The sequence below is a fragment of the Galdieria sulphuraria genome, assembly GCF_000341285.1.
Source record: "Galdieria sulphuraria unplaced genomic scaffold scaf_31, whole genome shotgun sequence".
Taxonomy (NCBI): domain Eukaryota; phylum Rhodophyta; class Bangiophyceae; order Galdieriales; family Galdieriaceae; genus Galdieria; species Galdieria sulphuraria.
In genome coordinates this window covers 136,414-160,524 of record NW_005178444.1, presented here as the reverse complement: position 1 = coordinate 160,524, position 24,111 = coordinate 136,414, and the positions used below count along the sequence as shown (strand labels likewise).

Sequence of the window (24,111 nt, the reverse complement as noted above, 5' to 3'; positions counted from 1 at the left end):
GAAGGAACTTTTGGAAATGCTTCAAGGTGCACACATTTGGGAGCCCAGTCAACATAATGGTCACCAAAGTTATTCACAAACAATCAACTTGCTGGAAAGTAAAATAGCTTCTATCCGACAGGATGTAAATGATATTTTAACCACATATGGAGAACAACGCAAATTCCGAAAGTCTTCCAAAGAAAAAGAAAACTTGAATATGAACTAAAAATGTATAACGAAAAGTAAACTTTGGTAACTGGAATTCTCTTTTCTTCGTTCACTTTATTTCTCACGAGTGAGGCAATTCTTATCAAGTGCCTTTACCAAGTTTCGGTTGACTTTTCGAAACAACCAATGCACAATCATTTCAACTAGAATTCCCTTGTGATTAGTTATCGTGTTTGTGCATGATTCTTTAAAAGACTGTCCAAGTTCTACTGAAATTTTACTGAGGAATTGGCATTGCGTGTGCTCACCATTCATCTCCCAATTGAGTACAATCTCCATTGAATCTTAGAAGATTGGCAAACCTATAACCTGACCACTTTTTATTTTTCAAATATGGCATTTCTTAGCATAACTTTCATTAAAGGTAGCTTGAGTTCAGGAACTTCTCTTTTAAACCGTCAACATCGTAACTACGTGAACCCATGTATATCTAAAGTTTCGTGGAGTATGACTGCCTCAAACGGAAGCGAATCAGCCAGTCGAAAATCCAGTGCATCGGACAAACAACCCTCAAAAAGCGAATCTTCGCATAAAGAGAGTCGACAAGAGATTTCTAAAGCTCAAGAAGTCAAAGCAGAATCCGCTAAAACCACAACTTCGGATTCAGGAAAGGCTGTAACTCAGAAACCTCCTGTTGATAAGGGAGTCGCGAAGGAGCCAGTAGAACAGAAAAAGACTGTTTCCAATAAACCAAAATGGTCCAAAGCTCTACCTTTTATGTTATGGCCACAGAATTTAGACGGTGAGTAGATCTATCTCATGAGCTTGAATATCATAATATACTAACGAAGATCAGGTACTATGGCGGGTGACGGTAAGATAAGTTGACTTGTTCAATTGTGTTAAATTTCTCCTTTGCTTTTCATAAGTTGGCTTTGATCCTTTTGGTTTCACAAATGTATTTGATGTCAAATGGTACAATAGATATTCCATTTTAACAGTCTTTGAGCAACTTGATGTATTGAAAAGTTGAATAGGATGCGTGAGGCAGAGTTGAAACATTGCCGTATCGCCATGTTAGCAGCTCTTGGATTTATTGTACAAGAGTTGTGGACATTTCCTTATCCATATTTCTCCAAAGTTCCCCCTGTTTTGGCACATGGCAAGCAATCATTTTCTTCTATTCGTAGTTTGTTGTAATATTTATATTTAGATGTCTATGTCAAAACCGGTGGCATGTCACAAATTCTATTATTTGTGATATTTTTCGAAGTTATTAGTTTGTTTGCAGTTTCTCAAATGATGGAAGGAAAGAGAGAACCTGGCGTATTTCATTTTGATCCATTGGGCTTGGCCAAGGATCCGGATACTTTTCGTAAGTATGAATGGTCGGAACTTAGAAATGGTAGATTGGCTATGATAGCTGTGGGTAAGTGGAGCTGGTTCTATTGAGATTTGTAAATAGAGTTGAAATCTATGTGTTCTTTTAGGTGGTTTCATACATCAATATTGGGTAACGAAACAAGGTATTTTCGAGCAACTGGCCAACTTTCGTCCATTATCTCCATGAAACCAGTATTCTCCTATAATAATGTTGTTTTCCCGTGGTTGCTAATAAAAGTAGTTTTTATAGAAAGAACAATTCATCTTCAATGTTGAGTTCAAATCTCAATCCAAAGAAAAATGCTTAAAGCCAAATTGGGATCGATCCAATGAAGGAAAAATGTTGTCCATATTGCTTTTCCATCAAAGACTCTCTCTTCTCTCCTTAGATTTCCATTAACGCCTCTCTTCTTGGTGTTATCAACAACAAGTTGCAATAGGCAAGTATCTATTATTTTTTTCTTGTTTGCTAAAATTTCACAGAAACAGGGTCTTTTCATAGGGTATGAAGCATCTATCGACCATCTTTGGAATATTGTTCTGTATCTGCACCTTGTTCGACACCAGTGCAGCATATGGATATCCATCGCAAAGTACTTACTCCACTGAATACACTCCAATTAGTTACAATCAGTACTCTCCTTATCAGTATTCTTATATTCCATATCCAACATCTACTCCTTCTTATAAAGAATATGAATATCTGCCACTTTGTGCATTGGTATGTGAAGACTGTCTTCAATGTTATCAACAAGTAAGTATTTTGCTTTTATGCATCAACATCGTTTTCATGGCTCACATCTTCCTTCCAATCTAGTATGAGTTCATTTATCCTTGGGGACTCGACATCTTGTACTGTAAGAACTACGGGAAATACTGTTCTTCTGCAACGACGTCGGACTATTCACGTGGAATGTATTCCATGTCTCAAGCTTATTCTACAGTATCTCCCATGCAATATCCACAACCTCCAATGACATATACATATCCACCATGGTAAGTATCTCACTCGTTTCTACTTGTTCTATTATGAACAACAACTAGGTATGTGGATTGTCATATTACTTGCTTTGATTGCCTTTTGGTAAGTTGAATGTGTTGCTTTGTTTCCAAGTAATCATATCGTTCATCTAGTGTCTTTGGGAGTTTGGTTTCATCTATGAGTCACCCAAGCAAATAACGAACGAATATCAAAACTATGGCTATGGTTTAATGCTCTATTCTCAACCTTCCCTCCAATCATACATGCCAAGCAGTTCTATGGCTAGTTCAGATACTTCTTCAACAACAACACTAGTCACAAGTCAAGACGCTCCTTCTAGTCCAAGTGCTAGTGCGATATCTTCATCTTCTCCTTCTCCTTCTAGTCTGATATCATTTTCTCCAACAACTAACGATCAACTGGCGAATTCTGACGTAAGCACTACCCAATTGCCCTTTAACGTCTTTGTAGTTCCATGCAACGGCTGTGCAACTCCAGTTCCTACCGAAGCTCCAATCCCAACTGAAGCCCCGATACCAACAGAAGCTCCAGAACCTGTTTCAACAGCAATTCCTCTGACAACGGTTCAACCACTTCCTACTGGTATTGTCATCTCAAGTAACGTTCCTGAGTCTTCCCAAATTCCCAGTCTTTCAACCAGTTCGACGCCCTCATCGTTTTCAACTCCGACTATATTTGCTCAACCAACTTTATCACCCATAAGTTTCAGTTCGAACCCAACTTCTCAGCCAATCTTTGGAGCTGTTCCAACGACTAGCATCAGTCAACCTACAGCCGTGGTGTTCAATGGGCCTATTTTCACTCCATCTCCATCTTTCAATTCTATTACATCTGCTACAGCGATTCCAACCTTCACTTCAGGTGATGTTGTCAATGGATCGCCATCTTTTTCCACAAACCCAACAACGAGTTCTAGTGTCGTGAGTGGCGGTATCTCTTCATTTTCAGCGTTCCCTGTACCTACTTCAAGTATTCCAGTAGAAACTACCATTTTCTTTTAAGAAGTAAGGATCGATGGACGTGCACAGTCAAAAAGGTTATATCATACAACTGATTGTGTTATAATAAGCAGAAAACAATCATTGATGTTGCAAGGTCAAAGGACTTTGAATAAAGCAAAAAGGTTGCATTTATTTTTGAAATTATCGAGTATACAATAGGCACGTCTTTTTATGACACAAATATTCATAGTGTAACAAAGAACAATGTATAGCGTATATAAACGAAACCACAGAAATTTTGCTGTTTTATTCAAGTTGTAATAGCCGCACCCTCAGTAGAGTCCAATGGAATGTCATAAATAGAAAAATGCAAAATTGGCTTTGAAAATAAAAATTGCCGTTGAACCCATTAGTATCCAGTTGGTTCTATTCTGTCCTGTAGAAAAGAAAAATGCTATATCATGTGTTGGCTTTGGGGTTGCAAAATAACGCTAAATCATATATAAGAGGAATTTCTTTCTATAATCATTTTTGGCATTGTGATTTGGAACATTTTGTAACATCCATCATGAACAAAGTTTCTCTAGTTTCTTTTCTGTTATTTGGAGTTGTGATCTATGCAGTTGCAGGACCTCTCAAAGACTCCAATATAGCCTCAAAAGTCAGAGGATATAGTAGCGCTTATAGTCCTGTCTATTCATCACCGATGTATTCCACTCCTTATGAAAGTCCTTCTTATCCCTCTTACACTACCTATCCTTGGATTGAGCCTTGTGCTGAAGCTTGTGCTGGATGTCTCTATTGCTATCAACAAGTAAGTTTATCTTAAAATTTTCAATTGTCATGTTGCTAATGTCTCCAAGTACAATTTCTATTATCCCTACGGTCTTGATATCCTTTACTGCAACAACTTTGACAAATATTGTCCATCTGGATACGTTCGACCAACTCCTTATCAGTCTTCCTCTTATTCTCGTGGAGCTTATAGTTCATCATCATCTTCCTATGCAACTCCAACATACTCATCTTCTTCTTATTCGACTCCAATGTATACATCTTCCTATTCAACCAATACCTACACTTCTTATGAAACTCCTCCTATGACTTATTACTATCCAGAATGGTATTTGGAATGTTATCAATGGTGCTTCGAATGTCTTTTGTGCAACTTGGAATATGGTTTTTACTACATTCAAGAACCAACTCCTACTCCTTATTATCCAAGTTACTCCAGTTCTTATCCGATGTATAGTAGCAGTTACAGCAGCTACAGCAGTTATCCATCTTATACAACTAGTGCGTATAGCTCATAAAATGGAGATGGATTCTCAGACAAAGGATGGCCTTGAGCATAGTCTCACATGGCTTCAGCTTTGGAAATAAAAATTGGTCTCGACTATCGTTTCTTATAACTTGAAGTCTAACAAATATGATTTTTTATACTTCATAAATGGCTGCTGTTTTGTAAGTTTCTCCACGTGGCATGTAGTATACGCTTTTCACCAAGACGTTGCCTTATAGCCATCCTTTGATTTTTTTCAAGCGTTTGAAACATTGCTCTGTCACGAATAATCTTTTCATCGTCTTCAAGAGATGTTGGATACTTTCTTAGCTGATCAACAATATAATTCAATAATTTGTCTAATGCGCTCTCCTCATTGCTTGCAGAGACAATCGTACCAAAATCTGCTTGTAAATCTGTTTCTGTATCTATACAACAGAATCTCAAAAACTCTGCCATTTCAACCGGGTATCGATCCATATAGAGTGGAAACGATTGTAGTGGAGACTTTCCGTATGATTCCAACATGCGACATTTTTCCAAGTATAGAGGATCTGTTTTGTCTAAACCGATCGTAATTTCCACACAGTCAAATGGATTTCGTTCCAATGAAAAGCCATACAGAAGCAAGAGTTCCTGGTTGCTTCTAGGTCCATAGCTCACATAAACTTGCTCATAAGGTTCATACAATCGATCCACATACACTACAGCTTCTGTCACACCATTGCCAAAGGGAATTTTCTCTTCATCAATGAAGGCAGAGCAAAAAGGGCTATGATTCAACAGATCTGCATACGGTACCAATGCAATTCTCTTGGAACTAGGAAAACAAATAGCTCTAGAGAAGAGAATACCAAATGCCCATTGAAACTGTTTAAAATCTATTGGCTTTGAGGCAAAGTTTGGAATCTGAGGAATAATATTCTTTCCAAGATACGTATATTCTCGTAAAAGTTTGTCTCTCAACTGCTCGCAGGCAGATAACGTTGGACTGCCCTGTAAAAGATCCAAATCTTTGTTCGACCATAAAAACAAAGGATTGAGTTCATCAAGGGTAGGCAATATATCCAAGTATGGTTTAAAGAAAGAGTCAAAGCCTTTGGCCTTTTCATAAAGTAAAAGTAACCCAATAGAAACATACTCGTCTTCTATTGAAGCTATTATAGAAGTTGGAAAAGTTTCCAATGCTAACTTCCTGGTAAACATTAGCTTTTCGGGAATCTCCAATACCTTTTCACCTAAATTCACACTTCGAGAGGACAACAGTCCTCTCCCAGAATACTCCCCTTCATCCTTAGTCTCTTCAGCGATAACAAGTCTATGAGGAGCGTGAGTCCACGAAGCTTTCTCTGAAAGATATACTCCATTCTCTTTCAGCCAATCATAAAATGCGGAAATTTCCGAGCTCCAACCCTTTTGAACTGCAGGGTCCCCCGAAGTGAAAGAAAAGGCATCAGAACTCTATAAAACAAACGTCACAACCACTCAAAGAATGGAAAGTTACACAAACCCTTCTTCTGGGTGATTGAAACAAACAAAGTATTCCACCAGATGAGCAGCCCTTTCGTTCTTTATTCCTACACGACCTCCTCAAAAGTCTCTGTCGAAAACTTTTAGTCGGTTTCTTTCCAGCACTACGAGAAACCAACGGCGGCCTATCCAACAGAAACAATAATGAGCTCATCAATAATCTCAACATTATAGCATTCCATTTTCAAATTGATTTCTTTATTCGACAAATGCAAACCAACTCATCGCCACAAAGGACGAAACATCCTTATTAGGCAAGATAACAAAAACACAACTTCATGCACACTATCAACATTATCTCAAGTGGATAACTACTCCTCATTTAAGCATTATTGGATCCCGTATTTTGTTGCTTTCCAGAGGAAGAAGTTCGATCCCCAACCAACAGACCGTCGACTACCGACACTCCACAAAGGAATAAACTAAAAGCGAAGTTAATCCAAGACAAACCTTCTATCGTATTGATATCTTTCGTCAGACTAAGGGCGTCCATAACTGAACTCGATGGCCTCTTGACTGTTACGACGATGGCACCAATTAACCTATTATTTACTCGAATCAATATCTAAATGAGAAACAGTATTCAAATGACATACCACCACAGTGTCTGAAATACATTAACTCCAAGTTCAACAAACCAAAACTTTGTGAGAACTGGGTAAAGTGCATCAACAAATGTGAATAACCAGAGAAAGAAGACTAGAATCAAACTAATAGAAGCCAATGCCATGACATATTTACAGGCACCATGGTCACCACCTTCTACAACAGAAGAAGCTGAATAGGCACAGAAGTCAATTATTTTGCCTTTATAGTTCAGAGCGTCATTCCATATGTTATCTCCTTTTCTTCCGTCGAGCCCAACAATAGTGGCAGAGAATGCTATAAAAATCAGTTATCTACCACAACGACTGGCTACAATGTCCTTACCTAGAATAACTATGTAAAGGAAGAACCTACAAGTCCATAGAGCTGCACTAGCACCGTCTTGAAGTTTCGTATCAACCATGTTCTTCGCAACACTAAATTTCAAATACAAATTACAATAATGGATAACAGGGTTTGACCGTTCTTTTATAGAAACGTTTCGGGCTTCCAGAAAATTCCGTTTTATGGAATTGAAATGCCACGTGCCGAACACTCTGCTGGAATGTTATCGATGACAATTCAAACAAGGTTATTAATTACATATGTCCTCTGTAACTTCGAAATATAAAACTGAGATCAACACGTTATTTTTCTCAACTTCTTCAACAAGTTGCTCCACTGTTTTGTGGTACAAAGGGAGTCAGAAGTGTGGCTATTTAACAAGATAGCTATATCTTTTTCGCGAGGAGATTGAATACCTTCGAGGGAATGGCTTTACAGTCTACTGCAAACACTAAGTATATACACACACATATATATCTATTATTTCAAGTTTCTTCCTCCCGACTACCCAAACCAGCTCTGGGTGGTCGAATAACAACTGACAAAGGATGCTTCAAGCCAGTTTCTTCACGATGGGGATGTCCAAGACTTTGGCCTTTTGACCATCCCATTGTTTGCAACATTCTAAATGTAGTGAGAAAAGTGACCAAGTTATATCCGTTTCGTGCTCACCGATGACCGATATTATCTTCCGTTATAGTAGCAGCCAAGGATTTTTCCAATTCCTTACGTCCACGAGCAGAATAAGTAGTTGCTGCTGCCATTGCTAAGGTTGTAATATTCAGATAGCCAAGTCAGTGTTCTTTTTAAGCAAAGTAAAACTCAAAGGGTTCTTACCTTTCTGGGAATCCTTTCTAAGGCTTCCATTCTTCTTCTTCTGCTTCTGCTTCTGCTTCGTATCGCTTCCTAGTCCAATCTCTTCCAAAATTGAGTCCTCTATCTCTTCGTTAGGTATCTTCCAGCGGGATCGTCGCGTAAGCGTAATGGCTCGCTTGCCTTCTCTTCCATGACTACGACTATGTATTCCACAAGCTTCCTGTTACAACTCGGATAAGTTCTCTAGCAATCAATGCACGTGACACCCTACCGCGTATCTGTGTATTGCAAACCGTACATGTCTACTCAAAGAAGGAAATGTATAAGTTCTACCACAATCTGCTTCGAGAAAAGTACGTATTTGCTGAAAAGTCCGTAAAACAGAACCTCGTTTGCCTTTCTCACGAGCATTCGATTGCTTTTTCCTTCTGGGCTTCCTAAAGTAGACAGATTTAAAAAATAAGGACTCTTTATGAGAGTCTGATAAAAACATTTCCATACTTGGATGCTGTTAGACTCATGGCGTAGTCAAACCCATCGTCTACCAGATTATAACGAGAACGAATTCTATGTTTCCTTAAATGGCTCTGAAAGAATGCTTGTGACGAATTGTTTGTAACAATAGAACTCTCCTTGGAATTTCTTTTTGAACGCTTACTTGATTTACTTCTTCCACAAGCTTCTTCCTCTTCATATTCCGAATTCTCTTCAGCAACAGTCTTAGAGCCAAGGTTTTTTTTGGAATCTGAATTCTTTTTCTGTCCTCTTAAAGAACTAGAGCCTGACCGAACTTGCAAAACTTGTTCAATCCTTTGAATCTTTCGCTTTAAATACTGAATATAGTCCAAAGCTTCCTCTTCACTCATCTGTTGAATTTTATGGGAGCTTAGACTATCCATACTGTCGGAACTTTCATAATCTACCAATGCTTCCATAGGGTTTAGAATCTGACTGGAAGAAGCTTCGCTTTCGTCTTCCGAGCTATTACTTCTCGAAGAACTTTGCGAATCCATAGCAACAAAAGCATCCTTTGAAACCTTTGTGGTCGAAGATTGGTTTACTTCTTCTTTAATATTGTCTGTATACGTCAGTTGAGGAAAACTTCCTCCACACAACTCCAAGTTTTCCAAGTCGTTAGCTATAAAGTACAAGTCAAGAGAAGGGTCAACCTCGGAACGATCAGTTGAAAAATTGTGTTTGAAAGAAGTTTCAAGCCGTGTTGGCTTTTTATTCGAGTTTTCATTCACCACATCCTTATTCTGGTTCTTGGAAAGCTTATGTGAATAGCGATGCTTCCCGCCACTTCTCTTCTTATCTGACATTGATCAATTTTCATATGTCTTCTGTGGCTGTTGATACGCACTCTGAAACACAAGATACTCGACGTACAAATGCACTTAAAGAGTATCAGCGAGTACTTTCGCAACATAGAGATATTGAACATAGAGTACGAAGGCTCCGAGAGGAAGTTAAAGGTCTGAAGCAACAAGTATGTGTTAGACTAAGGTCTTATGACGTGGGTCTCATATTTGTTCGTAGTTTGATAAGACGGAAGACGATTTGAAAGCGTTGCAAAGTGTCGGTCAAATAATAGGTGAAGTTCTTCGAGCTATTGATCAAGAAAAGTATATTGTGAAAGTAAGTAACTTTGGCTGAGTCAGTTTCGTGTCAACAACTCTTTTCAGGCTTCTAGCGGCCCACGTTATGTGGTTGGCTGTAGAAATAAAATTGATAGAGATAAACTTATACAAGGAGCACGTGTAAGGGAAATTCAGTTTTGCGCTTCTCTATTCTCTCTTATGAAGGCTGTTTGTTTCAGGTCTCATTAGATATGACTACGTTGACAATTATGCGTATACTCCCTAGAGAGGTAGATCCTCTTGTGTATAATATGTTGACGGAAGATCCTGGTCACGTTCCCTATTCAGATGTTGGCGGTCTTTCGGAGCAGCTGAGAGAACTTCGAGAAGTTGTAGAACTACCTCTCACGAATCCTGAACTATTTCAACGTAATGAAGACTTTCCAGTCTCAGATATTATTTATTGAATATATGTAGGAGTTGGAATCAAGACTCCTAAAGGGGTACTATTGTATGGGCCACCAGGAACTGGGAAGACCTTATTGGCCAGAGCGATTGCTTCCAATATGGATTGTAGTTTCCTGAAAGTGGTAGCGAGTGCTATTGTTGATAAATATATAGGTTTTTATAGGTTTTGTAGTGTTTGGTATGAAACTAATATTCTTTTTAGGAGAAAGTGCCCGTATTATTCGAGAAATGTTTCAATATGCAAAGGCACACGAACCTTGTATTATCTTTATGGATGAAATTGATGCTATTGGTGGTCGTCGTTTTTCGGAAGGAACTTCAGCAGATCGAGAGATCCAAAGAACCTTGATGGAACTCTTAAATCAGCTGGATGGCTTTGATGAAATTGGAAAGGTCAAACTTGTAATGGCCACGAATCGTCCAGTAATGTGATTTTTAGAAAAAAGCAGTATATATGTTGACTTTAAATTGAAAGGATGTGTTAGATCCTGCATTGCTTAGACCCGGTCGATTGGATAGGAAGATAGAAATACCGCTACCCAATGAGCAAGGACGTTTGGATATTTTGAGAATTCATTCCAGTAAGAATTTCTAGTTTTTTTATGAGTAAATATTTATTTTATGTTTAGAGAAACTTAATTTGGGAGGTGAAATTGATTACGAAGCAGTAGTTAGCCTTGCAGAAGGCTTTAATGGGGCTGATTTGCGAAATATTTGTACCGAGGCTGGTAAGGATCGACAGTTTTGAATAGAGAGAAAGTTTCTTATTGCCGTATTAGGTTTATTTGCTCTTCGTGCGGATAGAGACTATGTTATACATGAAGACTTTATGAAGGCAGTGCGAAAAATTGCGGATAATAAGAAGTTGGAATCTAAAGTTGATTATTCTAGTAGTTTTAAACAAAGCGAATAAACAAGCGTTCGCAATAGATTACATGGCTTTGTGAAATTCCCCCAAAAATTGCATTAGACAGCGCCTCATTTGTCCCATTTCTTTTTTTTTATTCAATTGCGCGCCTTATTCAAATTCAACGTGTCTTTCTTTGTCTGGGATCGTAGCCACCTCATACAAACCTTTCTGTTTTAGCCAGCAGTCATTTCAGAGTCTCTGTCTTTCGATTTTTCGATTTTCGTGTGAGTATATTGACAGACAAGGTAGGTTCAATAACTCCTTTCGGATATACATCTTTGTCTCATTGAAGTGCTAAGAATTATGCGTGAAATTGTACACGTTCAAGCCGGACAGTGTGGAAATCAAATTGGTACCAAGTTCTGGGAAGTCATTTGCGACGAGCATGGTCTCTCTCCAGATGGATACTATGTAGGAGATACCAACTCTCAATTGGACAGGATAAACGTATATTATTCAGAAGCTTCCGATAAACATTATGTACCTCGCGCAGTTCTTGTGGACTTGGAACCAGGAACTATGGATGCTATAAGAAGTGGAAAGTTGGGCAAAATGTTTCGCCCAGATAACTTTATCTACGGTCAAAGTGGTGCAGGAAATAATTGGGCCAAAGGTCATTATACAGAAGGTGCCGAATTGGTAGATGCAGTTTTAGATGTCGTCCGAAAAGAGGCAGAAGCTTGTGACTGTTTGCAAGGTTTTCAAGTAACTCATTCGTTGGGTGGAGGCACAGGTTCGGGAATGGGAACTTTATTAATTTCCAAAATAAGAGAAGAATATCCCGATCGAATGATGGGAACGTATTCCGTATTACCTTCTCCCAAAGTATCCGACACTGTTGTTGAGCCTTACAACTGTATTCTTTCAGTTCATCAGTTGGTAGAAAATGGAGATGAAGTATTCTGTATAGATAATGAAGCACTTTACAATATTTGTCACAACACTTTGAAAATGAACAATCCTTCCTATAACGATCTCAATCAGTTAGTAACTGCAGTGATGTCAGGTATTACCTGTTCTCTCCGTTTCCCAGGACAGCTGAATGCAGACTTGCGCAAGTTGGCTACCAATCTTATTCCATTCCCTCGTTTACATTTCTTCATGATTGGATTTGCTCCATTAGCAGCACCTGGAACGCAGCAATACAAGTCGAGTTCTGTGGCTGATTTGTGCCAACAAATCTTTGATTCTCGTAACATGATGGCAGCATGTGACCCTCGACATGGCCGTTATCTTACTGCAGCAGCATATTTCCGAGGAAAAGTGCCTACCAACGAAATTGACGATCAGCTTATGACTGTCCAAAATAAGAATGCCGCTTCCTTTGTGGAATGGATACCTAACAATATTAAAAGTTCTCTTTGTGATATTCCTCCAAAGGGAATGCAACGTTCTGCCACATTTATTGGCAATTCTACAGCCATTCAGGAGTTGTTCAAACGAGTTGGTGAACAGTTTGCAGCCATGTTCCGACGAAAAGCATTTCTTCACTGGTATACTGGAGAAGGAATGGATGAAATGGAATTTACTGAGGCAGAGAGCAACATGAGTGATTTAGTGTCAGAGTATCAACAATATCAAGAGGCGACTATAGATGATGACTTTGGAGAAGATGGTGATGGTGATGAAGAGGATTATTGAGTGAATGGAGTCAGAATAGTAAAATCTATTTCTCCTGATATTGTTTGTGTGGATTTTCTCATAAATAGCTTTGACCCATATTGAATGAAATGGAATCGTGTTTGACATTGGAAGCCAATTGAAAATGATTCTGTCTCGTAAAAATCTTTGTCACACTTCTTCGCCATCATGAGAACCATTAGACTATTGAAAAGAGTACCAGGAGAATTTGAGAAACTCAGCAACTGGGACTCTTATTATAGATTGATAGATAGTAATAGCATCTTGTCTACAATTAGTCAGCCGTACCAAGTGTCCATCAATTCAAACCAAACTTAAAAGAATAGAAATATGTTACAAGTAACTTAATGGTCTCATCGTGGATTGGATAGAATTGAAATATGAGTCAGTTTAACGGTGCTGATGGTGGCTTTCAGTTTGACTTGTTGGAAAGAAATGAAAGACTAAAGGAAAAGTTAGTTTTAAGTTTATCGAATATTCTGTTTTACCTATTTTCTAGGGGTTATCAAGTTCCTGTCGCAAGAAAGACAGGTACCACCATAGTTGGGTTAGTCTTTCGAGATGGAGTTGTTTTGGGAGCTGATACAAGGTGAGACTATTTATTTTCTATCCAAGAAACTTTTATTGATTACCTTTTAGAGCCACATCAGATACTACAGTTTTTGATAAAAATTGTGAAAAGATTCATTATATTGCGCCCAATATCTATTGTTGTGGAGCTGGTACAGCTGCGGATACCGAAAACACAACAGCGCTTGTTTCTTCACAGTTGGAACTACACCGACTCAATTCTGTAAGTTGAGCAATGAAAGCGTCGTTTTTGCTAATATGCCGTTGATATAGGGTCGTGAATCGAGGGTGACTACAGCTCTCACTTTATTGAAAAGGATGCTATTTCGGTACCAAGGATATGTATCAGCAGCTCTTGTTTTGGGTGGTGTTGACTTTTATGGACCTCATTTATACACCGTCTATCCACATGGCTCAACTGATAGGCTACCGTAAGTTTTCATATTGGGTTTGTTTTATAGCGAATGATTTTGTCTGTTTAGCTTTGTGACTATGGGCTCTGGATCGTTAGCAGCAATGTCTGTGTTCGAGTCAAAATATATGGACGATATGTCACGTGAAGAAGCTGAGAAGTTAGTCTATGAAGCTATCTCGGCAGGAATTTATAACGACTTAGGCTCAGGAGTAGGTCTTCTCTTATGAGTGTTTGCAAATACTTAACTCTTATAGGGTAACGTGGATCTTTGTGTGATTACGCGAGGACAGACGGAATATTTGCGTGGATATGCAAAGGAAAATGAAAGAAAGTTCAGGAAACCACAAGGCTATTCATTTCCTATAGGAACGACGGTATGTGTTTATCAACTCATTATCGGTTGACTAAGTTTCTGTTATTGAATAGAGCATTTTATCTAGCCGTTTTGAAAGGTCTTTTGTACCAACTCCATTTGTTTCAGATCCTGAAAATAGTTCGACTATGGCAGTTGATTGAGAATAAAGGAAACTCTATTCTTTCCTTTATATGTCTTTGAGTAATGGACCAACTTTTTATTTTGTTGTTTATTTCGTATATGTATTGTTGAACATTATCCATTTCAGAATTCTAATACAGGAATGGATATGAACTGCAAGAGCTTCTTACACCAGGAATTTGTAACATGAAAAGAGAACCACCCTGAGAGTTGAAACCTGGAGACAGCATAGTTTCTCTGGCAGTTGTCACAAAAAGAATATCCAAATGAGGACCTCCAAAACATACCGAAGTAGGATATTTACAACCAACCGATATTCTCATCAATTCCTTTCCAGTTGCAGCATCGATTTGTAACACAACTCCAGCTCCACATAACGCTACCCATAACTTGTCTTGTATATCACAACACATTCCATCAAAAACAAAAAACTCATCACTTGCTTTTTTATCCAATCGAACAAGAGTCTGTTTACTGTCCTTGTCTATTTTGCCCGTTTGTATGTCGTAAGGATAACAAAGGATCTCGTATTTTCCAGAGTCGATATAAAAAAGATGTCGATAGTCACTCAACCAAGTAAGACCATTGCTGCAACATATTTTAGATAAAACTTCTTGTGACTTTATCTTGTCGAGTTGTTTCCTTTTCACCGGTTTCTTGGAATCAGCTTTGCGAAGCCGTTGCGAACTTTCAAAGGAATAAAACTTTCCTTGTGCTTCACTGTATGACTTTTCTTGCCATTGATAATCCATCAATCCAGCAAAAAGACGGCCACTACTATCACACTTTCCATCGTTGAAGCGCACTATATGAGTATCCATATTATGGCTCCATATTTGCTCTTCGACACAATCTTCTGTAGATGACAAATCCAACCAATAAAGACCATCTTCAAGACCACCCATAACAGTATCCACTTGAGGACTAGACGAGACAGGACAAATAAAACCAACTCGTTGGTTCGTTTTCCAACTCCTATGTTTCTCTGTATCCAACTTGTACTGGTGAATCTTCTTACCATCGATATCCACGTAGAATAGTGAGTTAGTTGCGGTGCTCCAAAAAGGACTTTCTAGCAAATCACCACCACTTTCTTGAGCTACTTGTATAACTGGATGCAAACCAGACGACATGAAGCTACTCGTGGATTCCACCGATCCAAAGAAAAATGGCTATGACTATTGAAACTATACGATTCTATATATATATATATATATATATATATGCAGATATTTATGGATTGAATAAAAACTCTACCTTTCAATGTTTATGAAATATAGGTTCCTTCATCGAGCTCTAGGGTTCTTTGGACAATGAATTGCCTTATGTTCAGAACTTAAACAAATATAACAAGCAGTACACTCTCTTGCTAAATGACCACGTTGACCACATTTGTAACAACCATCGGGAGCAGCATCTACAGGCTTCTCAGGACAGTCCCTCGTCCAATGTCCATATTTACCACAACGAAAACATCTGCCATGATTCACTTTATTCTTCATAGCATAAGAAGAAGCCCCAACTGCACCAAGTTGATGCTCTGTCAACGCAGAATGATTGTTCAATGTTGCCCAACTATCCAAGTGCATAGTTGGAGAACGATTCCATCCTTCCCATCGAATTCTACTTCCTCTCGCACGTTGAGGACTTGAAGTGAGCGGATAAAGTGGCACATGAACTGGCATAACAGGAACGGTTCCAACCCATGATGGACCAACTTGCCAACCTTCATAACTGGGAACAAAAACACGAGGTGAAGAGACGAAAATATAAGGACATTCCTTGATCAAATGCCCTTGATTACCACAATGATAACATATTCTAGTTTCATGCTTTCCAGAAGCTAAAGAATGTTCTTTACGACTGGTATCAACATACTGTGAATGATGGGTTGAAACCAATTGTTCTGAGCTAGTGCAATGAATAGATGAGTGACCCTTCCCTCCACAACGTTCACATACTTGATTGGCAACTAAAGGACACATTTTCTTGCACAAGTGTTCCTTGATCCCACCGTCTGTCCATTCCTCCTTTTCCTCCCTTGCTTTTCTTTTACACTTTTCTGGACTACATTCCACCTTATCTAATAATAAATCTCTGTCAGTACGACTATCACAGTTATTCTTTCCGTTCGCGGAATAGTTTTCTTCGTTTTTAGTGTCTAAACACTCCTCACTTTTACCTTCCGAGAATCCCTCTACTATCCTTTCCAAACTATCTTGCAAATATTCACTATCTTCCTTATGAGAAACTCTTTCTACAGTGGCAGTATCTTGTTCAATACTCTCTTCATCTCTACCACTCTCTGGGCTAGTTATATGTTCATATTCACTCTCTTCCACAATACTCATAACTATTTCAAACCAGTCTTTTCATAAATATTCTGAAAAGTCAACTTTCACATCTCATATACTCTCCAAACCAATGAAAACAAAACACAAAACTCACCTTTACTTGTCCCACCACGAAGTAAGTAAGAATGAATACACACATCGATATTTGGAGAGACTTGTGGGATATGAGAAAATTGTCACGAGTCAATAATCCTATGGAAGAACAACGACGCAATAGACAGTTGTTATTTGGAAACAACAATACTAGAAACGCAAGTAGTAATTCTACGGGTAGAGACCAAGCAGAGCAGTTATTTGAACAAGAGAACAATCAAGCGTGGGACCAACTACATGGAAAAGTGGGTTCTCTTAAGGACGTAGGTTGTCTCTGTGTGCGTGAAAACTCTCAATAAAAGCATTCTTTCAGATTGCACTTCAGATAGGTCAAGAAGTAAACTCCCAAAATCAGTTTTTGGGCAATATGACGACCTCTTTCGACTCTGTGGGAGAACTTTTGAGTGGTACAGTTAACCGTCTCCAAAGATTGGTTTCTGAAAGAACGGGAAGACATATGTGTTATCTTATTTTGTTTATATTTATTTTCTTTCTACTTGTCTATCTGTTTTTACGTAACTGAAAGTTTATATTATGCACAGCTGTTCAAAGTACCAAGTTGCGAAGGGATTTGAGAGTAATCTTTTCAACCTTGTGGTGCTATTGCAGTAACTTTTCATAGTATTGAAACAAGTTTTTTGTTGATGTGATTTTATAAACGAACATTAAAATATTTCTTACCGATCTTTTCATTGGATTGTTGGACGATGATTATTGTTTTGCACGCCATGGAAGGAAACCTTTGCTTTTTTGGCTCCATGTTGATTCCAACACTTTCGTACTCTTTCCAGCATCGTAGATGTATCCACTGTCGTTCAAGTTGTCAATTAGGTATAGGTTTTAGGGTAAAGTCTCCCAAATACAAGTCCTTTTACAAGAATATTCGAATGACAGTAAGTCAAACTTCTTTAAGAAGCTTTCTTATCCTTTTTGGAAAGGTGGATGATAAACAAGTGGTCACAGAATATTTCAATACAGTTGGATTTGAACGTTGGAGAAGGATCTATTCCCCAACTGAACGAGTCAATAGAGTCCAACAAGATATAAGACGAGGTCATCAGCAGACAGTAAATATAGTAAGCTTTGAAACTTTTTATTTTTTTTCACTAAGGCCTTTCAGATTCTTCGCTGGATAGAAGAAGATGGAGGAAACATTTCAGAACAATCTTTTTGTGATGCTGGTTGTGGAGTTGGTAGTCTCGCCATTCCTTTAGCAAAACTTGGAGCACGAGTAGCTGCTTCAGACATATCTCATTCTATGATCGAAGAAGCTCAGAAAAGAGCTAAAGAGGAATGGGTAAGTTCAAGAGGAACTTTTCAACATTTTCAGGGTTTTTATTGTTGTTAGGGTGTTATTCCATCTTCGTTATCATTTCAAGTCCAAGATTTATTGGAACTGCAAGGCTCATTTGATACGGTGTTATGTGTAGATGTGCTTATCCATTATTCCGATGCTCAATTAGTTTCTCTTCTTGATTCGTTATCAAGAGTGGCTAAGAGGAGAATGGTAAGTACCTTAGTTTGTACAATGAATATATTCAATATTGTAAGATTATTACTTTTGCACCTAAAACCTTCTATTATGTATTGCTCAAAAAGATCGGAGACTTTTTTCCTGGACCTAGCAAGGCAACTAGAGCTTATTTACATGAAGAGGTAAGAAACACTCCAATATATTATTCTTCAAATGAGTATATTTGGAATGATTGTATTAGAAAGACATACTCGACTCTTTACAACAACGTGGTTGGCAATGGATAAGAAAAGATTTGGTGAAAACAAATTTTTACTTTTGTCAAATTGTGCAGTTGGAAAAACGAAACAGAACATAAACTATGTCACTTGAAGATATGAGTTCTGTCTCTTATGCTGAAGAAGATATAATTAGTAAAACAAGTGGTTTTCATATACATACTTATCGTTGGATTCCTATTGCGATGCTCGACTTTTTACAGGGAAAAGACGCTTCCACTATACAACCGAAAGCTTGCGTATTTCTTATTCATGGTTTACACTCCAATACATTTTGTGAATACTTAGAACCAGACCCTTCTCAGAATAGTGCACGAAGACTATATCAAAATTCCATTCCACAACTTTTGAATGGACATGGTTTTGTGGTGTTTGCTCACGATCATCAAGGACACGGAAAGTCACAAGGAAAGTGCAAAGGCTATTTTAACTCTATGGATACTTTGGTGGCAGATACTTATCAGTATATGGAGTGGATTACGAAAGAAAAGTATCCAGTTTTGAAAGAAAAGCCCCTATTCCTTATAGGTTGTTCTATGGGAAGTTTGGTTTCGATATTGTTGGGTTTGAAATACGAGTCACTGTTACGTGGTGCCGTTCTAATTAGTCCTGCAGTATCTCAAGCTAGTAATCAGTTTGGTGTGATGGGTCGAATATTAAGACCATTATCAGGTATTGTATCTACATGGTATCCCACTTTACCTGTATTGCGACTTCCCAAGAATGAAAAGTTTCCAGAGTTACAGAAGAGTTGGGATAATGATGAACTCAATTATCATGGCAAGTTGAGAGCTCGAGTTGGTGAGCAATTTATGAAAACGTACGATGAGTTGTCAGAAAAGGCCACTCTGTTTTCAGTTCCATTCATTATGTATTATGGCTCAGAGGATACTTTAGTGGATCCCAAAGGAATGCAAAGCTTTTTTGATAAGGTAGCAAGTAGTGATAAGAAAGTAGTTTTATTGGAAGGAAGATGGCATATTCTTCATCATGAACCTGGAAAAGAGTCAGTCCGACAACAATTCTTGCAGTGGATGGAAGAACGTTGTTAAGAGAGAAAATCTCTTTTTTAAGGAATACATAAAACATAATAAGGAATTGATGATTATTCTTTCCATTTTTGTTTCTGAATAGAATGGTTGAACAAGGATGGAAGGAAGCTTTTGTGAATCAAAACTATTTTCGAGCAACACTATTCTGCTCTCGTCACTTATTATTCAAAAGACAATATAACCATTCGATAAGGCTCTTTGTAGTCAAGAAGAAGCGTTTGTTATTATTTTACCCTTTTTGTTGTCAACACCCTGATGATAGTCCACCCAACTCTACTCATTCCAGTCATAAAACTTGTGAACAAACCAAGGTCTCACCCAAAAACCCGTTGATATCTTATGCACAACGTTTACAGACTTTATGGTCAACTTTTATGAGCCAACCTTTGATAATTCCCAAGAATATTGCTATTCTGACTTCAACTTTATTTTTGGTGGTTGTCATCACATTGACGAGAGCACCTTCTTATGGAGATTGGGATCCTTTGGAACAAAAAGTCGCTCTCTTCAATATCATTTTAGAAGATATCCAACGTGCCTATGTTGAAAAGGTAGATGTAGATAAGCTATTCGAAACGGGAGTCAACGCAATGCTAGGTAATAGTATCATTTGGATTGAAACTGAATAAGGGACAACTGTATCTTAGGTTCTTTGGATCCTTATACTCAATTTGAAAACCATATAGAAGCACAAGAAATGAACGTCAAAGCAATGGGTCGTTACGGTGGAGTTGGACTTGTTATTGCTAAAGATATTCGAGATAAGGATCAAATCATTATTATTTCCTCTTTTGAGCGCTATGCTTTCGATGCTGGTTTGCGTCCAGGTGATAGATTACTTCAAGTAGATGGTCATTCAGGTAAGTGAAAGATATTATCTCTCGTTTCATGAATATTCAGATAGTTGGGTAGTTGTTGGACAAGATTTAGAAGGAATGACACAACTTCTTCGTGGAGATGCCGGGACCAAAGTGACTGTTCGTGTTTTAAGACCAGGAATATCCGAACCTTTTGATGTTACCTTGACGAGACAACTTATTCGAGTATCTGATGTACCTGCATATGGCTTTATTGGAAACCAACAAGATGGTAAGCATTCCCATTATCTCAAGTACACGTAAAGAATGTGTCTTGTGAAGGTGTTGGTTATATTCGTTTACAATCGTTTTCTTCCAACGCCTGTACTCAAGTTCGAAATGCTATCCAAGAGTTACAAAAAAGTGGTCAACTAAAATCTCTCGTATTGGATCTTCGTGATAATCCAGGTGGATTGCTATCTTCTGCTATCGATGTTTCTGAATTATTTGTGCCTAAAGGTTAGTATTATAGTTATATTAGATGGATAAATTACTTTTTCACTTGTGAAAATAGATTCTACAATAGTATCTGTAAAGGGGCGTCTTCTTCAAGAAAAACATTATCAGAGTAGAAGAATGGCAAGTTGTGTTATTCTTATAAAGTCTTCTCTTATATATATGTATATATATATATATGTATTCTACCTATTAGCCGTTGTTATCGCCCAATACTCGTTTAGGTGTTCTAGTCAATAGTCGTACTGCATCGGCTGCCGAAATTGTAGCAGGTGCTATTCAAGATAACGATTTAGGTAAGTCGTATTGTATTAGGTTATTGAATTGTTCTCAAAGAAGAATATGGCAGGAGTTGTATTTGGTTCTCAGACATTTGGAAAGGGCCTTGTGCAAAATGTAGATCAGCTTCCCTTTCAAACAGCATTGAAGTATACCGTTGGGAAATATTATACTCCAAGTGGTCGTTGTATTCAGTCATCGAGTTATTCATTGGATCATGAAAAGTTAAAAATCACAGTTATTGATCAAAATGAAAGAAAGGTCAATCATAGCAATTTTCATAGTTGTGCATATCTCTCATGCAATGTTTTTAGATATTCAAAACCAAAAATGGACGTTCTGTTTTCGATAGTGGTGGAATAGAACCCGATATCCAATGGGAAGAAACTCCTATTCATGAGTGGAGACGCTTATTACATCAACAAGGTTTGTTGTTCTATTTTGCAAATGACTATGCTGCCAAGGTAAGAAACATACTCCATATGGTGGATGGAAGGTTGAAATTGTCAAAGCATCCGGAAGGAATCCATTCCAACTTTCATGTAGATGATGCATTATATAGAAAGTTTAAAAATTATGTCAAGGACCAGATTGCTTCAGGTAGCTTTTCCATGGCTTCACGTTTTGAGGAACCTTTGGCCTCTCTTCGAAGTGACTTGGAGCAACAAGGTTATCGAGGTAAGTAGGAAGAATATAGGAGGATGTTACATGAAGAGGAATATGATGTGATATATTAGAAACCAGCAAAAATCTAGAAAAAGTTGCCGATTCATTGAAGCTTGAAATGGAAAATGAGTTGGAACATTTCGATCATACTATTCGTCATGATTTGGAAGATTCCATTCGTGCACGTTTTCAACCGGATTCCGCACGTATTATGGCTGGTCTATTAAGAGATGAAGAGATTTTGCAGGTAAGTGCAACATTTGGGTTGTAGATAGAATGGCATACTAAGATATGATGTATAGACAAAGCAAGTAATATCGGATGGAATACTTTATGCAAAGTTATTATCTCCTCAAAACAAAAAGGCTGCTGTATAGAATAAGGGAGTTTTTGGGGGTTGGTTGAAGAAGTGGGAGTGTTGAAAGCGAGTGTGCATACTACTTTCCTATAAATATCATTTCCAAGTAGCGACCATTTATTATTATATTTCTTTTCTATCAGAAACCAACTCGCTTTGTTGGGAGAAAATTATTTTATAGTTCAGCATTTTGAATAGGAACTGTTACTCCCGAACGTATTTGACCCCAACCAATAAGACGCCAATGTCTTTCAACTCTTCTTGAAAGCGCAATTTTTTCATCCTTTACATACTCAACACAACTACACAATAACAATCTCAATAAAATACTTACCACTTGTGTGCATACAGGACTAGTCAATGAAAGCTTTGCTAAATCTCCTTTGACTGCTAATACTCTTCCTCCAGTACTCGTAGAACCAATATTCAACATCAATACTTCTCCTTTAGCCAATTTTTGAACCTTTACAAGTTATTGGAATAAGACCCATACTAAGATCAACTAATTACCTTGGCTAATTTGCCTTGACCGTCTACTTTCACACCTAATAGTCTTCTCAACAGAAAGAAATTGACTTCCAATTCACAATACACATCAGGCAATCCTCCAAAAGAACCCAACACCTACAAAACTAAACATCCCAACAACTACATCACAGTTTCTATCACTTACCTGACCAACAAGACGGTCAGCTCTAGTTAAGGTGGGATCAATCGTGGTTCCAACTCCAATAAGACCTCCAGGAACAGCATACTGAAGTGAATTGGATTCCGCATTCATCGAATGAATGACAGAAATAATAGGAATACATATCAAATTGCCATTTTCATCTTTAGAAGGAATCCCTGGACGAATCTAAATACAGACACATTCCATTAGCAACCTGACAAAGCAAACATCGCAATCAACCGAACCTCAATCTTATCTCCTACTCGTAAAACTCCTTGCATAATGGAGCCTCCAGCAACACCTCCTTTCAAATCTTTCACTTCTTCTCCAGGACGATTCACATCAAATGAACGAATAATGATCATTCGAGGACTACTTTGGAAATCTCTTATAGGAACTGGAACTTTTTTAATGAGATATTCTACAACAACGTCGATATTGTACTTCAACTGGGCTGAAATAGGAATGACTGGAGCATCTTGTGCTACCGTTCCTTGAATAAAGTTTTGTATTTCTTGATACTGTGCTTCCGCCGCAGTTTCTCTCACCAAGTCTATCTTGTTCTGCAAAATAATAATATTTCTCAACTTCATTATTTCTACAGCTGCCAAGTGTTCCGATGTTTGAGGTTGAGGACAAGTTTCGTTGCCAGCAATCAACAACAAAGCTGCATCCATAACTGCAGCTCCATTCAACATAGTTGCCATAAGAATGTCGTGTCCAGGACAATCGACGAACGAAACGTGTCTCAATAACTTCATACGACTACCACAACCTGGTCTTTCACAGGGAGGTTCATCTTCTTTGTTAGACGAATAAGCTTTATAACACTCAGGTCGGGGACAATCCTATACAAAGTAAGAGACACTTCCAATCAGTCAAGTTATTCCTTACTGGATTTTCACACTTGTATAGTTTGGCGTTGGCGTACCCAAGTTTTATAGTAATATTCCTCTCTAGTTCGTTTTTAAAACGTACAGTTTGAACTCCTGATATTGCTTTGACTACTGTACTCTTTCCATGAGCGACATGGCCTATGGTTCCAATATTGATAGTGGCTTGACGTGAAATGACCTTGTCATTAGATTCGATCAATACATCTATAGTCCCTTCCACAAATACTTACTTCTGGTGTCAAAGGAGTTAGCTTTTTCACGTCCAAAGTACTCAAGTCTTGCTTGGCTAGACCGTTTTCTGTCATATCTATTGAAGTGAATACCTCAAACACAAAAAATCGTGGACGGTGAAATAATCAACCAACAACAATAATCGTGAAGAGAGTTGTATTGGAAATACTATGAAACTTGTGAGAAATGGTAACCAATACATCTCATTCCAATCATATTGGTCGATATGCTCAAGACAGGGTTTGTAAAAATATTTTATACTCAAAATAGGAGAAGACTAACAAAGTCATGATGTGAAATAAAACTCAAGAATATTCATATTGATAAAAAGC

At 38.0% G+C, this 24,111-nt stretch overlaps 16 protein-coding genes across 19 annotated transcripts; 10 read left to right on the top strand and 6 right to left on the bottom strand.

Annotated features, from left to right (window-relative positions):
• Positions 1-424: 424 nt before the first annotated feature.
• Positions 425-1,882, top strand: Gasu_37550 (light-harvesting complex protein). The gene is made up of 6 exons (XM_005705334.1): positions 425-952; positions 1,007-1,024; positions 1,080-1,125; positions 1,188-1,312; positions 1,364-1,579; positions 1,641-1,882. Exons 1-6 carry the CDS (start codon positions 544-546, stop codon positions 1,718-1,720), a joined length of 894 nt encoding a protein of 297 aa, XP_005705391.1. The 5' UTR covers positions 425-543; the 3' UTR covers positions 1,721-1,882.
• Positions 1,883-1,914: 32 nt separating this feature from the next.
• Positions 1,915-3,679, top strand: Gasu_37540 (uncharacterized protein). The gene is made up of 4 exons (XM_005705333.1): positions 1,915-2,287; positions 2,351-2,529; positions 2,578-2,617; positions 2,668-3,679. The coding sequence occupies exons 1-4, from the start codon at positions 2,039-2,041 to the stop codon at positions 3,535-3,537; spliced, it is 1,338 nt and encodes a 445-aa protein (XP_005705390.1). The 5' UTR covers positions 1,915-2,038; the 3' UTR covers positions 3,538-3,679.
• Positions 3,680-4,004: 325 nt separating this feature from the next.
• Positions 4,005-4,889, top strand: Gasu_37530 (uncharacterized protein). The gene is made up of 2 exons (XM_005705332.1): positions 4,005-4,291; positions 4,341-4,889. The coding sequence occupies exons 1-2, from the start codon at positions 4,046-4,048 to the stop codon at positions 4,788-4,790; spliced, it is 696 nt and encodes a 231-aa protein (XP_005705389.1). The 5' UTR covers positions 4,005-4,045; the 3' UTR covers positions 4,791-4,889.
• Positions 4,890-4,898: 9 nt separating this feature from the next.
• Positions 4,899-6,454, bottom strand: Gasu_37520 (ribulose-1,5-bisphosphate carboxylase/oxygenase small subunit N-methyltransferase I). Its single transcript, XM_005705331.1, has 2 exons — positions 6,270-6,454; positions 4,899-6,220 (listed from the first exon to the last, which is right to left on the bottom strand). The coding sequence occupies exons 1-2, from the start codon at positions 6,441-6,443 to the stop codon at positions 4,922-4,924; spliced, it is 1,473 nt and encodes a 490-aa protein (XP_005705388.1). The 5' UTR covers positions 6,444-6,454; the 3' UTR covers positions 4,899-4,921.
• Positions 6,455-6,463: 9 nt separating this feature from the next.
• On the bottom strand, positions 6,464-7,344 carry Gasu_37510 (uncharacterized protein). Its single transcript, XM_005705330.1, has 3 exons — positions 7,220-7,344; positions 6,886-7,171; positions 6,464-6,831 (listed from the first exon to the last, which is right to left on the bottom strand). The coding sequence occupies exons 1-3, from the start codon at positions 7,296-7,298 to the stop codon at positions 6,612-6,614; spliced, it is 585 nt and encodes a 194-aa protein (XP_005705387.1). The 5' UTR covers positions 7,299-7,344; the 3' UTR covers positions 6,464-6,611.
• Positions 7,345-7,347: 3 nt separating this feature from the next.
• Positions 7,348-9,174, bottom strand: Gasu_37500 (hypothetical protein). 2 transcript variants are annotated; one of them, XM_005705328.1, is made up of 5 exons: positions 8,537-9,174; positions 8,307-8,472; positions 8,057-8,255; positions 7,892-7,985; positions 7,348-7,843 (listed from the first exon to the last, which is right to left on the bottom strand). In XM_005705328.1, exons 1-5 carry the CDS (start codon positions 9,046-9,048, stop codon positions 7,705-7,707), a joined length of 1,110 nt encoding a protein of 369 aa, XP_005705385.1. In that variant the 5' UTR covers positions 9,049-9,174; the 3' UTR covers positions 7,348-7,704. The 2 variants fall into 2 exon arrangements, with proteins under 2 accessions (XP_005705385.1, XP_005705386.1); XM_005705329.1 differs by having other exon boundaries at positions 7,348-7,985.
• A 50-nt stretch (positions 9,175-9,224) lies between these two features.
• Gasu_37490 (AAA-type ATPase) lies at positions 9,225-11,029 on the top strand. The gene is made up of 9 exons (XM_005705327.1): positions 9,225-9,524; positions 9,575-9,673; positions 9,721-9,795; positions 9,855-10,044; positions 10,093-10,236; positions 10,286-10,506; positions 10,559-10,664; positions 10,713-10,811; positions 10,863-11,029. Exons 1-9 carry the CDS (start codon positions 9,372-9,374, stop codon positions 10,994-10,996), a joined length of 1,221 nt encoding a protein of 406 aa, XP_005705384.1. The 5' UTR covers positions 9,225-9,371; the 3' UTR covers positions 10,997-11,029.
• Positions 11,030-11,064: 35 nt separating this feature from the next.
• Gasu_37480 (tubulin) lies at positions 11,065-12,789 on the top strand. The gene has a single exon (XM_005705326.1). It carries the CDS (start codon positions 11,297-11,299, stop codon positions 12,632-12,634), a length of 1,338 nt encoding a protein of 445 aa, XP_005705383.1. The 5' UTR covers positions 11,065-11,296; the 3' UTR covers positions 12,635-12,789.
• A 185-nt stretch (positions 12,790-12,974) lies between these two features.
• Positions 12,975-14,169, top strand: Gasu_37470 (20S proteasome subunit beta 2). The gene is made up of 7 exons (XM_005705325.1): positions 12,975-13,088; positions 13,134-13,223; positions 13,274-13,427; positions 13,478-13,635; positions 13,687-13,828; positions 13,874-13,993; positions 14,046-14,169. Exons 1-7 carry the CDS (start codon positions 13,015-13,017, stop codon positions 14,133-14,135), a joined length of 828 nt encoding a protein of 275 aa, XP_005705382.1. The 5' UTR covers positions 12,975-13,014; the 3' UTR covers positions 14,136-14,169.
• Positions 14,170-14,175: 6 nt separating this feature from the next.
• Positions 14,176-15,314, bottom strand: Gasu_37460 (uncharacterized protein). Its single transcript, XM_005705324.1, has one exon. It carries the CDS (start codon positions 15,246-15,248, stop codon positions 14,247-14,249), a length of 1,002 nt encoding a protein of 333 aa, XP_005705381.1. The 5' UTR covers positions 15,249-15,314; the 3' UTR covers positions 14,176-14,246.
• A 39-nt stretch (positions 15,315-15,353) lies between these two features.
• On the bottom strand, positions 15,354-16,574 carry Gasu_37450 (zinc knuckle (CCHC-type) family protein). Its single transcript, XM_005705323.1, has one exon. The coding sequence runs from the start codon at positions 16,464-16,466 to the stop codon at positions 15,402-15,404; it is 1,065 nt and encodes a 354-aa protein (XP_005705380.1). The 5' UTR covers positions 16,467-16,574; the 3' UTR covers positions 15,354-15,401.
• Positions 16,575-16,584: 10 nt separating this feature from the next.
• On the top strand, positions 16,585-17,236 carry Gasu_37440 (SNAP receptor/ protein transporter). The gene is made up of 2 exons (XM_005705322.1): positions 16,585-16,825; positions 16,876-17,236. The coding sequence occupies exons 1-2, from the start codon at positions 16,595-16,597 to the stop codon at positions 17,083-17,085; spliced, it is 441 nt and encodes a 146-aa protein (XP_005705379.1). The 5' UTR covers positions 16,585-16,594; the 3' UTR covers positions 17,086-17,236.
• Positions 17,237-17,244: 8 nt separating this feature from the next.
• Gasu_37430 (magnesium-protoporphyrin O-methyltransferase) lies at positions 17,245-18,479 on the top strand. The gene is made up of 6 exons (XM_005705321.1): positions 17,245-17,455; positions 17,501-17,638; positions 17,683-17,859; positions 17,911-18,069; positions 18,114-18,218; positions 18,278-18,479. Exons 1-6 carry the CDS (start codon positions 17,270-17,272, stop codon positions 18,392-18,394), a joined length of 882 nt encoding a protein of 293 aa, XP_005705378.1. The 5' UTR covers positions 17,245-17,269; the 3' UTR covers positions 18,395-18,479.
• A 5-nt stretch (positions 18,480-18,484) lies between these two features.
• Positions 18,485-19,419, top strand: Gasu_37420 (acylglycerol lipase). The gene has a single exon (XM_005705320.1). It carries the CDS (start codon positions 18,500-18,502, stop codon positions 19,364-19,366), a length of 867 nt encoding a protein of 288 aa, XP_005705377.1. The 5' UTR covers positions 18,485-18,499; the 3' UTR covers positions 19,367-19,419.
• A 5-nt stretch (positions 19,420-19,424) lies between these two features.
• Positions 19,425-22,049, top strand: Gasu_37410 (carboxyl-terminal processing protease). Of its 2 annotated transcripts, XM_005705319.1 has the most exons (10): positions 19,425-19,963; positions 20,014-20,226; positions 20,279-20,455; positions 20,506-20,682; positions 20,913-20,975; positions 21,029-21,219; positions 21,273-21,422; positions 21,471-21,636; positions 21,696-21,871; positions 21,927-22,049. In XM_005705319.1, the coding sequence occupies exons 1-10, from the start codon at positions 19,450-19,452 to the stop codon at positions 21,999-22,001; spliced, it is 1,902 nt and encodes a 633-aa protein (XP_005705376.1). In that variant the 5' UTR covers positions 19,425-19,449; the 3' UTR covers positions 22,002-22,049. The 2 variants fall into 2 exon arrangements, with proteins under 2 accessions (XP_005705376.1, XP_005705375.1); XM_005705318.1 differs by lacking the exon at positions 21,927-22,049 and having other exon boundaries at positions 21,696-21,919.
• On the bottom strand, positions 21,924-23,974 carry Gasu_37400 (translation initiation factor eIF-2 gamma subunit). Of its 2 annotated transcripts, none has more exons than XM_005705317.1 (7): positions 23,779-23,974; positions 23,547-23,726; positions 22,898-23,500; positions 22,656-22,838; positions 22,493-22,606; positions 22,317-22,445; positions 21,924-22,265 (listed from the first exon to the last, which is right to left on the bottom strand). In XM_005705317.1, the coding sequence occupies exons 1-7, from the start codon at positions 23,851-23,853 to the stop codon at positions 22,158-22,160; spliced, it is 1,392 nt and encodes a 463-aa protein (XP_005705374.1). In that variant the 5' UTR covers positions 23,854-23,974; the 3' UTR covers positions 21,924-22,157. The 2 variants fall into 2 exon arrangements, with proteins under 2 accessions (XP_005705374.1, XP_005705373.1); XM_005705316.1 differs by having other exon boundaries at positions 22,054-22,265.
• Between the last annotated feature and the right edge of the window lie 137 nt (positions 23,975-24,111).